Genomic DNA, 14,424 nt, shown 5'->3' on the forward strand with positions numbered 1-14,424 from the left:
ATGATGACAGTGCCCTTTTCGTGAAAAAAATGGTGTGAGCACACGATCCGTCTGCACACTCCACACCCATGGGCCTCCCAGATCCATTTTTAATAATGCATGAAATATTTGACATAATTAAGAAACCAAGGATAGAAGGAGTTATTTTAGCGACTCCACAGCAATGAGTAACAGGGACTAAATTAATTAATTTCTCATGACTCCTTTAACTACTGTTCCCTCCATACCTCTCCCCAGAGAAGGAATGGGTGGATGAAAAGAGCTTGTCAGGAAAAGTAGTTTTATCATTTCGCTACGAGATTTCACTCACAAATTAAATCACATGCCTTAACTTTGTAAATTAAAATACAAAATCTACCTCATATTTTTTTTCTCTCTCCTGAGGTTTCTGTTTTTCTTTCTATAATGAAAGAAGCCTTATATTAGATTCATAAGAAGTGGTTGTACACTTAATTGAGAAAGTCTTTGATGAAAAAAATATGTATATATACCAGTATATGTGTGTGTGTGTATATATAAAGTTTCATTATACCAGTGACTGACATCTATTAAAAGTGAGAATTCAAAGTACTATTAAGGTTTATATAATTCTGATAAAGCAGTTAAATAATCGTATCCCAGCAATTTCTCCCCCCACCCCTGCACCACACACAAAATGACCATGATTTTAAGATTTTAGGGATGGAACAATTCCAATGGCAGTAAGATATGTAATATAGACGTGGAATACATTATTGAAGCGAAGGAAGGATGAAGGAATTTTGAGGTGAAGCATTTAGATCTGCACTGTCTAACATGGGAACTACTAGCCACATGTGGCTTTGAGCAGTTGAAATGTAGCTAGAGTGAATTGAGATGTGTTGTAGGTGTAATATACACACCGGATTTCAAAGACTTAGCATGAAAAAGTGAATGTAAAATATCTCATTACTAATTATTTTATATTGTTTACCTGTCGAATAAAATACATTATTAAATTTTATTTTTACCTATTTCTTTCTACGCTTTAAAATGTAGCAACTAGAAAATTTAAGATTACATAGGTGGCTCACATTATATTTCTATTGAACAGCTCTATTTTAGTTGGATCATGCAGACGGAGGGTAAAGATAACTTAGATGATGGAAAGAAATGATAGTGAACAAGGATTCACAGAAATAGTTGCTCTTTCCTTCAGTGTTCCAAATGGGAAATATTATTGTTTGAAATTTCAAACTTTATTAATTTTAACTCAGTGTATAAGTGGAGTTAGCACCAACAGTTTTCATCCAACAACATTAAAAAAAAAAAAGACATAACAAGTGCTTTTCATTGTAGTGTCTTCAGATACTATACAAACCATAATGCACCTAGAGTAGTGGGGAGAGCTCACTGAAATCCCCTACTTTAGCTCTGAATATGCTTTCCAAGGAGGGTGATTGGTCACAAAAGGGAAACTTTTGGCAGCCTTTTCATTCTCAAATCATGTATAAACTCTCTCTTATTCGAAGGAGTTTTAATATTTACATTTGGCTTTTTCTTCCACAGGTATTACACTAACAGCCCAAACTTCTGCATTTTTAATATCAGAAGTACTGTAAGTATTTAATATTTTTTAAAACTATGTTTAAGTATTTAATTTTTTTTGGACTTTAGAGCAGAGAGCAGAGTTAATTATATTCAGTTTTATGGCAGAGTATCTGTCTTAGTTACCTAGTGCTACTGTAACGAAAGTACCACAAGTGAGTAGACTTTAAGAAACAGAAATTTGTTTTCTCAAAGTTTAGAAGGCTGGAAGTCTGAATTCAGGACACTGGCTCTAGGGGCAGCCTTTTTCTCTGTCAGCCCTGGGGGAAGGGCCTTGTTCCTTGGTTCCTTGGTGATCTTTACGTGGTGTGGCATCTATCTTCCCCCATCTCTGCTTACTCACTTGCGTGTTTAATCTCTTTTATATTTCACAAGTGATTGACTTAAGACACACCCAATACTAATACTGTCTCACTAGCATAACAAAGAAAATCTATTTCCAAATGGGATTATAACCACAGGTATAGGGTTAGGATTTGCAATACATTTTGGGGGGGACACAATTCAATCTGTAACAGTGTCATTCTTTATTTTTATTTCATTTCCTTTTCCCTTAATTTCCACGCCTATTTACCTGCCTAATCTAGGTCCCCTCTCTAATATATGTCCTTAAATATGTGTGTAGCAAGGAGAGGTAGTGTTGAGGAGTGACTTCAGCAAGATGGCAAAAACAAGCAAAAACTGGTAGAACCAACTTTGTCAGAACTCTGGAAAACAGACGCTAGGGGATGAAAACATTATACTAAGTGAAGTAAGCCAGACTCAAGAGGACAAATATTGTATGACTGCACTGATTTGAAGTATCTAGAATAGGCAAATTCATTAAGACAGAAAGTAGACTGGAGATTAGCAGGGGAAGAGGTGAATGGGTGTTATTGCTTAATGTGTACAGAGTTTCTATTTGGGGTGATGAAAAAGTTTTGGAAATAGATAGCAGTGAAGGTTGCACAACATTGTGAATGTAATTAATGCCACTTAAAAATCACTAAAGTGCCTAATTATATATATATATAAACATACATACATACATGTAATATATATATCCACTACTCTTTTGTCAATTTGTTGTACTGTGGAGGCTTTCGTGTTGCTATGATGCTGGAAGCTATGGCACCGGTATTTCAGATACCAGCAGGGTCTCGCATGATGGTCAAGTTTCAACGGCACTCCCAGACTAACATAGACTAGGAAGAAGGACCTGCCAGTCTACTTCTGAAAAAATTGGCCAGCGAAAACCTTATGAATAGCAGCGGAACATAGTCTGATATAGTGCCGGAAGATGAGCCCCTCGGGTTTGAAGGCACTCAAAAGATGACTGGGGAAGAGCTGCCTGCTCAAAGTAGAGCCGACCTTAATGATGTGGATGGAGTTAAGCTTTCAGGACCTTCATTTGCTGATGTGGCACAACTCAAAATGAGAAGAAACAGCTGCAAACATCCATTAATAATTAGAATCTGGAATGCACGAAGTATGAATCTAGGAAAATTGGAAACCATCAAAAATGAAATGGAACGCATAAACATTTATTTCCTAGGCATTAGTGAGCTGAAATGGACTGGTATTGGCCATTTTGAACTGGAAAATCATATGGGCTACTATGCTAGGAATGACAAATTGAAGAGGAGTGGCACTGCATTCACCGTCAAAAAGAACATTTTCAAGATCTAGTCTGAAGTACAACGCTGTCAGTGATAGGATAATATACATACGCCTACAAGGAGGACCAATTAATACAACTATTGTTCAAATTTACACATCAGCAACTAATGACAAAGATGAAGAAACTGAAGATTTTTACCAACTTCTGCAGTCTGCAATATGTCATTTGATTTCTTGACTGCTGCTTCCATGGGCGTTGATTGTGGATCCAAGTAAAATGAAATCGTTAACACTTCAATCTTTTCTCCATTTATCATGATGTTGCTTATTGGTCAGTTACGAGAATTTTTGTTTTCTTTATGTTGAGGTGTAATCCATACAATAGGCTGTAGTCTTTGATCTTCAACAGCAAGTGCTTCAAGTCCTCTTCACTTTCAGCAAGCAAGATTGTATCACCTGCGTAACACAGATTGTTAACGAGTCTTCCTCCAATCCTGATGCTCCGTTCTTCTTCATATAGTCCAGCTTCTCGGATTATTTGCTCAACATACAGATTGAATTAATGTGGTGAAAGGATACAACCCTGACGCACACCTTTCCTTATTTTAAACCACGCAGTATCCCCTTGTTCTGTTCAAACGACTGCCTCTTGATCTATGTACAGGTTCCTCATGAGCACAATTAAGTGTTCTGGAATACCCATTCTTTGCAATGTTATCCATAATTTGTTATGATCTACACAGTCGAATGCCTTTGCATAGTCAATAAAACACAGATAAACATCCTTCTGGTGTTCTCTGCTTTCAGCCAGTATCTATCTGATATCAGCAATGATATCCCTCGTTCCACATCCTCTTCTGAGTCCGGCTTGAATTTCTGGCAGTTCCCTGTCAATGTACTGCTACAGCCACTTTTGAATGATCTTCAGCAAAATTTTACTTGTGTAAGATATTAATAATATTGTTCCATAATTTCTGCATTCTATTGGATCACCTTTCTTTGGAATAGGCATAAATATGGAGTATATAGTTATTAACACTTATGTATTTTTTTTCCTTTACAGCCACCATATGGACTTGGTTCTACAGAAAAATGCATATTTAATACTTGGTATCAGTCCTTACGTTGGTATCTCTGAAGTCATCTTGATTATCTGAAGCTCTTTCTTTATTAGATTTCTCAGGAAGGTTTTTTGGTATTTTATGGTCATAAGAATTTTTCTATGGACTTTATACCTAAAAGCTGATGTATCTGGATATAAAAGTCATTGGATAATATTTTATTTGCTTTTATATATTGCTACTTTATTGCCTACTATATCATAAAGTGTTGCTTCTGATGGAAATCTGAACTTCTTTTCCTAATGAATGACTTGCTCTTCTTGCCTGAATGCCCAGAAAGTTTTTTTAAGTTCAAGACTTTTATTAGAATAGGTCCTGTTTTTTTTTTTTATCATTCCTAATTGTTTTTCCTAGGTATGAAATGTGCCCTTTTAATATGTATGGTGTTCTAAGCCCTTTCAACATGGTGTTCTAAGTTTTATTATTTGAGATTTTATTCTTAAATTGTAGTTGATGTTATTGTTCTTTTCCAAGGACTTTCTTCGGGGACTTCAAGTATACATATTATATATTCTTTGCCCTTATTTTATATTTGTCACTTCCTCTCGAATCATTTATCTCTCTTCTTTTTTGTTATTTTTAAATTTTCCCGTTCTTTCATCTTCTGATTCTCTGAAGGCATTATCTATTATGTTTATTCACAGTTGTGCTCCTTCTAATTTAGTTCATTTCTGAAATGGCTTTTTCTTTTATTTCTAATTTTCTCCTGAGTTCTGTCATTTCATTTATGAGTTTCAAATTCTGATTTATATTGCTCCTTCAAAACTTCTCTCTTTTTTATTTATTTTACCTCATTTTGAAATTTTAGATTATAGTTTTCATTTCTTTATTGGGCAAACCTTTAGGGTATTCTTACAGACATGTTACTCTGCTTCTTATTCTCTCTCTCTTTTTTTCTTATAATAAGTTTATATGGGATGTAACTGTGATCCTCTTCTGTTGCTCATTTTTTACATGAAATTAGTTTTCCTCATCTTTGAGGAGGGGAGGGGTGGGTCAAAGTAACTTTTCAACTGGGTAGCTTTAGTATTCCTTCTGTTATTTTTGTAAAGTGTTCAAAAATAAGGTTAATACTTTCTGAGACTCCAGGTTTTGTTCCTCTCCTCTATCCTTCTCTTTATTTTTTCTCTTCCCTTTTTCTTTATTGTCCTTTTTTACCCCATTGGGATTCTTCTCCCTGCATTTCTCTTCATTATGGGGCTTTGTCTTAGAAAGGACCTTTGGCTTATTGGTTTTGGAGTTCATAGGTCCCATCTCCTCCTGACTTTTCAGACATTACTGTGGACCTCTTTTACTTACTACGATATGAAAATTGAAAAAAACTCCTCCAGTTAGAGTAGCTCTCCTGAGATCGCCCTGCCACACTTTTCACTAAATACCTGTCACTGATTTAGGTGCTTTCCTGGTTTCAGCTCAATCATATATCCATTGCTTTCCTTTGCTTCCATATGCTGATACTACATGAGTCTGGTAATTTGTGGTGACTTGTTCCAATCTATTTTTATTTTGGGGATTTGACAGGTACCTTGTCATTGAGTTTTATTCTTGATATTGTCCAGTGTTTTTTTGTGCTATCCTAATTGCTCTATCTGTATTTATAAGGAAATTTAGGAAGATTAAAAAATTATATCACCGTTGCTCCTTCCCAATGCTCTCTCCTTTGTTTTTGTTTGTATATATATATATATTTCTTTTTATGTCTGCTGCTTTATTTTTTGAGTTTTTTCAGTTGTTCTTTTACTAGCACGTCACACTGAAGACAGTATTTATTAATTTTCCAACAATTTTATTTCTTTTGTACATACTTAAGGCTATACATTTCCTTCCAGGGACTGCTTACACTACATACGACAAGTTTTGATAATACCTAATGCCTTTTTTGGAGCCCTGGTGGTGTAGTGGTTAAGAGCTCAGGCTGCTAACCGAAAGGTCGGCAGTTCAAATCCACCGGCCACTCCTTGCAAAACCTATGGGGCAGTTCTACTCTGTCCTATAGGGGCACTATGAGTCGAACCTACTCAACGACAGCTAACAACAGCAATGCTTTTTTAAATTTATTTTTAAATACTTGGTCATTTCCATTGTGATTTCTGCTTTACTCCATGAATCACTCAGAAGTACAGTTTGTTTAGATTACAGCTATCTTAAGTACTTTTCTGGTTAACTTTATGAGAAATTATAATTCTATTTCACCATTTTCAATGGACCTAGTATATGTAATAATAATTCTTTGGGCTTGGTTAAGATTCCCATCTAAATGTAGTCAATTTTGGTAAACGTTTTGACAGTGAGAGTGAAATGAATGTGTATAGTTTATCCTTATTAATTTTAGGGGTCTATATCCCTTCTAACATGTATATCATCAAAGTTACTAATTATATTTTTTAAGCCTATGACTACCTTTTCTCCATATTTATTCATAGTTTGAGAAAAGTGTGTTAAATATGTACCATTATAAAATTTCCTTCATGTATTTCAAGATTATGCTATGTCTTCTGGTGAATTTTTCTCTTCATATGTTATCATTAATTCTATAATATCAAATTGATGAGGTAGTTGGTATTATAATCCCATTTTACAAGTGAAAAACTGAAGCAATACTTACATACAATTTTTTATGTAACAAATATTAAATGGCGAAATTGGGTTCTAACTCTGGGTAAACAAGAGGACCAGTGCTGAGACTAATACTAATGATGTTAGAAAGTTAGAAAGCAAATCAGTATACTTCAGGAGGTGGGGAAAGAGAGAATTTACAAATCAAAGAATGTGGAGTCAAGAAAAAAGTTGCTTTAGAAATAAAGAAAAGGTGACTGATGAAAGTTACGATGATATAGTTAGTGATATGTGAATAATAGAATCTCATAATTAGAAGTGACTTGGTTTTAAGTAATGGATCATGTCTCATTCACTTTTTTATCCTCAGAATCTACCCCAGTGCCACTCACATCCTAGGAACTTAATAGATTATTTTAAAAGTAAAATAAAATAAAAGCCTTACGGTTTTTGAGGGGAAACTACTGAAGTATCTCAGAAAGGTTAAGTTACTTTTCCTTTGTTGTATTACTTTGGACAATTTCACAGAAAAAAATGTTTAGTTATTCTTTCTCTTAAAAATAAGAAACTAGATATTGAACCCTACAACTAAATTCCGAGATGAAAATCTTGCAGCAGACTTTTTTGTTTGAACTATTTTGCCTTCTTTTTTAGATTCATTTAGAATATGAAGGAACATCATTTTCTGAGTGGAGTGTGTCAGCACCTTGTTCTGTAAAAGACAGAAGGTAAGATTTTTGCTGTGAAAGTCAATACATGTGTGTATTAACATGTAAAAAGGCATTCATATAGTGTGGAAATTTAGATTCAAGGCTGTGATTTAATGTAAAATTCTGCCCATTAAAAAGGTGTGAAAAGAAAGACAAAATCACTTTGAAAATAAGATATTTTTTATTATTATATTTTTTATTCTTTTATTAGCATGCAATTGACATTTTCAGGCTTAAAAAGTAAATGGTAGTTGCCATAGAGTTGACCCTGACTAATGGAGACCTTATGAGCAGCAGAACGAAATGCTGCCTGGCCCTGCATCATGTTCGTGATTGTTGATATGTTTGAGTCCATTGTTGCGGCTGTGGTGTCAGTCCATCTCACTGAGACTTTCTAAGTTTGTAGTAATCTCCTATACATCTGTAGGTATTTATCCTTCCCCATTCTTTTTAAACACTAGATCAACCAAGACAGAATTACGTTGTTCTTCTCCTGGTTATCATCACATAAAACCCATTGTTACAGGCCCAGTAAGTTGATTTCAACGGTAACTTATTAAATCTTGAATAATAATCCCTGTTAGATTTTATTTTGCCTATTTTTGAGCTTTTCAACCTAATTTAACCTGTTTTAAATAGCATTAATTATAAGTAAGAGCTGTTTGAAATTTATTGTTAATATAGCATTAATTTTTAGATATATCTTATAGTATGTACCATCAAATTATAAGTTATGAAATGTTATATAATTTTTACCTTAGCCTTTGTATTAATACGTATGTTAAAGTCCATAGTTACCATCTTTATGGTAATGTTGTTGTTATTAGGTGCCATCAAGTCGTTCCAACTCATAGTGGCTCATACAACAGAACAAAACACTGCCCGGTCCTTCACCATCCTCACAATTTTATGGTAATAATACTCTCAGATGAGTAGGTCTCATTTATGCCATTACTCCTATGACCATACCCAAGATTAAGAGCGATGTCTACAGATTTGTTTTGTACCTTACTACATTTCTTCAATTCAAGAAACCATACGTGAATGCAAGTGAATGAGAGTGATGTTGAATCCTCGCTAGTTTGCAAATTAAGAAAGTAAATTAGTAAAAACAGTAAAGCATTTGAAAACATTGGGACTTTAATTCATTACAAAATACTGGCCACACACCTCACAGCTGATGTTCTCAGGCAAGTGTGACTGAAACCACTGCTCTAGAGACTCCTTTATTTGGGGGCTTGTGCCTTCTCTTTAATTAATAATCTTTATTTTCAGGGGACAAGCAGACAGAGTAATATGAGAGATGCATATTAATTCACTTTTCAATCCCTATAGAGTGAAAAATACTTGAATTTTTCTTTTTTGAGTCCATGAGTATTTACCAGTTTTAAGAACACAATGCCCAAAGAAGTAAAAGGATTTCTTTCTCTTTTGTTGTATATTGGAAGTCCATACAAATGTGCAATGTTGTGTAAAAAGTATGCACACACAGATGTACAGATATAATAATATCTTTGTCATTTATGCATAGTGGCATCAGATCCTACAACTTGTTAAGGAAGTACGTCTGACTTTTGAAATATACTCAAAAGCACTCATTGATAACAACTAAAACTGTTTCCAGACTTTGCCAAGTGTACCTGGGAGCAAAATCACCTCAGCTGAGAACCACTGAATGAGAAAATTTATTGAATGCTGTTTCAGTAAGGAAGACAAATATAATGGAAACAATAAGGATAGCAAGACTTCAGAATGTTTTCTAAATTTGCCATTCATGGTAGTAAATTCTTCCTTTCAAAGAGTGGCTAAAGAATTGAGCTAGTACTATATAGATATTTATTAATTCTATTCTGAAATTTATTCATTACTCTTTCTCTAATATTAAATAAGTAACTTAGTTTCTCTGTGACTTTTATGCCTGTATCCAAATTTGTATTTGTTATAAATTTATTTTAATATATCATTATTTCTTTTGCATTTTCTTTTAGGTAGAAGAAGAGAGCCGCTATCTGTCGGTGGATAATTCTCAAATTTGCTTTTTGTGGTATTACAGAGTTAAGTAAGTAATGTAGTCTTGAATACAAAGTCAACTAATGCTTTCTAAAAGTATTTAGCACAACTTTTAAATAACCACAAATGGATTATCTATATTTTGATTCCTGTATAAGGTTTCATTCACCAGCCAAGGTATCCTCAAATATACTGCCAAACTAGTACTGAAGAACAAACAATAACAATATCAATAGCAACCACTATTTGAACATGTCCTGTGTCTATATGTTCATACTTCATATACATTCTCTCTCTCAATTTTCATAATAACCCCATAAGTGTAAGGATTATTATCTCTTTTATAGATGACGAAACATAATAGGTTAAATAATTTGGCCAAAAATACGCAACTGCTGAAAGAGAGCATTAAGATTTAACTCCAGTCTTTCTGACTACAAGGCTTCTCTTTCTGTTACATGCATTCCAAAACAACCCTCTGTCTTCAATAACTCTTCAATTCCATTTTAATATGAGACTGAGTGAATATAACTAAGAAGGGAAATCTGGTACACAAATGTCATGGATTGAATAGTGTCCCCCGCAAAGTATGTGTCAACTTGGCTCAGCCATGATTCCCAGTATTGTGATCTGAGGTAATTGTCCTGTGTGTTGTAAATCCTACTCTCTGCCTGTGGTTAATGAGGCAAGATTAGGTTATGGTAAAGAGAATTAAGGTAGGATGCAAACCCTTACTCAGGTCACAGCCCTGATCTTATGTAAGGGGAGTTTCCCTGGGGTGTGGCCTGCATCGCCTTTTATCTCTCCTCACCCTTATTTTGGTTCTATTTAATCACTTCTTTAACCTTCAAATTGGACTTTTTCTTCAATCAATATTTATTTATACTTACCCTCATGTATGCCATTTTCTTTGCTCAGCAATGCTACTTGTATCTCAGACATGTTTTCTCATATTACTTTCTCTTCTTGAAGTATATTCTTTAAGAATTTCTTTAGTTAGGATCTGTTAGGGATAGGTTTTTCAGTATTTGTGCCTCAGAAATGTCTATTTTATCCCCATATTTGAGAAATATTTTCTCTGGGAATACGATATAGCTTGGTTGCCATTTTCTCCTAAGGCTTTAAAATTATTGCTCACTGGCTTCTGGTTTCTGTTATTGCAGTTCAGAAGTCAGCTGTCCATGTAATTGTTTCCTTCAGTTCACTTATCCACTCTTCAGCAATGTCGGAAATTTTTTAATCCCTAAAATCTTACTACCCAGAGATGACAACCGGAATATACTATTTTTCCATTTCTGCACTATTGCATCTAGAATGACTACATAATTTGTGGGGTCTAGAGCAAAAAGAAAATGCACGGCCCCTTGTTCAAAAAGCAGGAGAAAATCCTGTTAAAGGTACTAAAATATAAAGCTTTTTATTTCTTCTGCAATCTCTCCATAAACTTATTATGGTATCTTGTGTGTGTGTGTATGCAGTTTAATGTCATGCTCCCTTGGACATGGTAATACTCATGGGCCAAGGGCAGACCCTTATAGTCACCGGGCAATTTAACATGTGCATGGCCCACCAGCTTCTGGGACTCTCCTCCCATCAGTCACCAAACAAAACAAAAATACAAACTCGTTGCCGTCGAGTCGATTCCGACTCACAGCGACCCTATAGGACAGAGTAGAACTGCCCCATAGGGTTTCCAAGGAACGTCTGGTGGATTCGAACTGCCGACCTTTTGGTTAGCAGCCGAGCCAAGCTCTTAACCACTATGCCACCAGGGCCCCAGACTCACACAAACTGTGCCCTAGTCATGGGTAGGGTCTGAAGAAGCCAAGCCAGGTATCTTTCCTTCCAATGAGACTACCACCTCAACCCATGCAGGATGAGAAACCATCAAGGGTATTACAACCTCTGCATTGGCACATGCTAGGTGCCTGGAATGGAGGTAGGTGGGCAGCTGCTGCCATGCCTCACTCCAAGATGTCACGGGGTGCACATACCCTACCCAGACCCTCCCTACACCCTTACCCAGGCCCTGGTCCAGGTAAACAGCAGCATGTTTGCTGGAAGGAGGTGGAGAGGAGGAGGCCAGGCAAGGCCTAAGGTGCCAGGGGGTGGAGGAGCTGGTTAGCAAGGACCCATCCCAGGGAGGCAGAGAGGTGGCAGGAGGCAGGATCATGTGTGAGAAAGCCCCTAGATTTCTTTTCTATTCTGTTGGTCCATTATACTTTACTTACAAAACACAAGATCAAAGATAAAATTATTAAGAATTTCAAGACAGCAACTGCAGAGCATTAAACCTCAAGCACAGAGCCCTTCTGAGCATGGGGCCCTGTACAGCTGCAGAGGTTGCATGACTATAAAACCGTTCCTAATTGTAGCTGTCCCATTTTGTACTCCCAGAGTTCCCAGATTGATTGTAGGGCACCAGGCCTCTCTTCCCTGGGATCTCCAAACCTTTTGGCTCTGCTGCCCCCAAACTAGAGTTCTGACCCTAGGGAGGGGAATTCATAGAATAGGTACCATGTTAGCATCTCTGTTCTCTTGGTTTCTTCCTCTCTCCCCAGGGTTGTTCCAGAATAGAGAATAGGAAGAAAGAAGGATATAGTGGGTCATGTTCAAGCTGCCATCTTTCTCAAATTCATTGTAACACTTTCTACTTCATCACCCTATCCTTCTACTCTCTACTTACTATCTATCTACTGAAACTGCTTTGGCAAAGTCACTGAAATTAATTGCCAAGTTAATAATTGCCAATAATTTTTAGTCTTCTTACTACTTGACTTCTCTACTGCATTTAATACTGGAGATCACTCATTTCTTTTTGAAACTCTTCATACATTGACTCACCTAATACTATAATTTATTTCTATAGTGATTCTCTCTCAGTCTTTTCTTTGGCTTTTTGAAATCTGTCCTTCCCTTGAATGTCAGTTTAATCCAGGGTTCTCACCTTGGCTTCTTTCTACACACTTGAGTTTGTATACTCTGTGATGGTTAAGATTGTGTGTCAGTTTGGCTGGGCCATGATTCTCAGTGTTTTGGCAATTATCTAATGATGTAGTTTGGCAGTTATATAATAATGTAGTCATCCTCCATGATGTGATCTTATGTGATCAGCCAGTCATTTTCAAGGGGAGTTTCCACAGGGGTGTGGCCTGCATCCAATATATATGGGATCTTCTGGCAAAGTTTGCTTGCTTGCTCTGGATCCTGCATCTGGCTCATCATCATCTTACCTCTGGTTCTTGGGACTTGATCCAGCTGCCTGCCGTATTGTCTACTGATCTTGGGATTTGTTGGCCTTCACAGCCAGTGAGCCAGCAGTCTGCCGTCTCACCTGCCAATCTTGGATTCGTCAGCCCCTGTGGCTATGTGAGTCAGAAGAAGCCTCCAGCCTGACACCTGACCCACAGACTTGGGACTTGCCAATCTCTATAACCATGTGAGCCATTTCCTTGAGATAAATCTCTCTCTCTCTCTGTCTCTCTCTATACATATATACACACTTCTCTGGTTTTGCTTCTCCAGAGACTCAGCCTAAGACATTTGGTACTGAGAGTGGTTCTAGAAAAATAAAATTTTAAAGAAGAGTGTTCTAAATTGGTTCTCAACTTTGACTAGTCTTAAAGGCGTGTTTGACTCTGCATCCAGTAGTAAAGAGGACACTGGTAATCCATGGCATGAGGTGGCAATATTAATAAGTAAAATATCACCACCAGTAGATCTTAAATTAGGATACTGAATTTGGACACCTAGCGACTATGGGGCTGATTGGACCCTGTGGTGGTAGGGGCCAAGTGGTGGCACTCAATCGACAAAGGTGAGCATGGTTACCGTAATGAACAGTGGAGTCGAAGCGGTAATCAGAATTATGACTCGTATGGACTTATGGCATTGGGTACTTAGTCATGGTGTCCCTAGGAGTGAAATTCATGGGAAACCTACTGAATATTTACTGGATCTGTACAACCAGAAGACTTCTGGGTCAAGTGAACAGCAATCTAACTTGAATCATCAGAACAGAGAGTCAGGGTCCCTTAATCAATTCCCAGACTTGAGCCAGTTTACAGACCCAAAACCCCTTGAATAAGGTTGAAGCCAGGTCCTCTTAAGGAAGGACCCCACTATACTGCCAAAAATTTATACTGTTAATCTCTCTTTCCAAAGAGATCTATGGCCTTTCACTAGAGTGACTGTTCATTGGGGAAAAGGAAATAATCAGACTTTTCTGGAATTACTGGATATTGGTTCTGAACTGACACTAATTCCAGGAAACCCAAAACATCACTGTGGCCCACCAGTCAGAGTAGGGAAGTATGGAGGTCAGGTTATTAATGGAGTCTTAATTCAGGTCCATCTCACAGTGGGTCTAGTGGATCCCCAAACCCACCCTGTAGTGATTTCTCTAGTTCCAGAATGCATAACTGGAATAGATATACTCAGCCACTGGCAGAACCCCCACGCTGGATCCCTGACAAGTGGAGTAAGGGCTGTTATGATAGGAAAAGCCAAGTGGAAGCCATTAGAACTGCCCCTACCTAGGAAAATAGTAAAACCAAAAGCAATATCACATTCCTGGAAGTATTGCAGAGATTACTGCCACCATCAAGGACTTGAAGGGTGCAGGGGTGGTGATTTCTGCCACATCCCCATTCAACTCACCTATTTGTCCTGAGCAAAAATAAATGGATCTTGGAGAATAACAGTGGATTATCATAAACTTAACCAGGTGATGACTCCAATTACAGCTGCTGTTCCAGATGTGGTTTCACTGCTTGAGTAAATTAATACATCTCCTGGTACCTGGTATGCAGCTATTGATCTGGCCAATGCCTTTTTCTTGATTCCATTTTCAAAGGAAACCC

The 14,424-nt window shown here is 36.8% G+C and overlaps 1 protein-coding gene across 1 annotated transcript in view; it reads left to right on the forward strand.

Annotated features, from left to right (window-relative positions):
• Nucleotides 1–14,424, forward strand: part of CATSPERE (catsper channel auxiliary subunit epsilon) — a 169,773-nt gene that overhangs the window by 1,356 nt on the left and 153,993 nt on the right. The window contains exons 2-5 of the mRNA XM_012555409.1: nucleotides 1,528–1,576; nucleotides 7,497–7,570; nucleotides 8,014–8,087; nucleotides 9,548–9,611. Coding sequence (XP_012410863.1) covers nucleotides 1,528–1,576; nucleotides 7,497–7,570; nucleotides 8,014–8,087; nucleotides 9,548–9,611 — 261 coding nt within the window. The remainder of the gene's footprint in view (nucleotides 1–1,527; nucleotides 1,577–7,496; nucleotides 7,571–8,013; nucleotides 8,088–9,547; nucleotides 9,612–14,424) is intronic.

Source organism: Trichechus manatus, unplaced genomic scaffold (assembly GCF_000243295.1).
Source record: "Trichechus manatus latirostris isolate Lorelei unplaced genomic scaffold, TriManLat1.0 scaffold00039, whole genome shotgun sequence".
In the NCBI taxonomy this organism is placed as follows: Eukaryota; Metazoa; Chordata; class Mammalia; order Sirenia; family Trichechidae; genus Trichechus; species Trichechus manatus.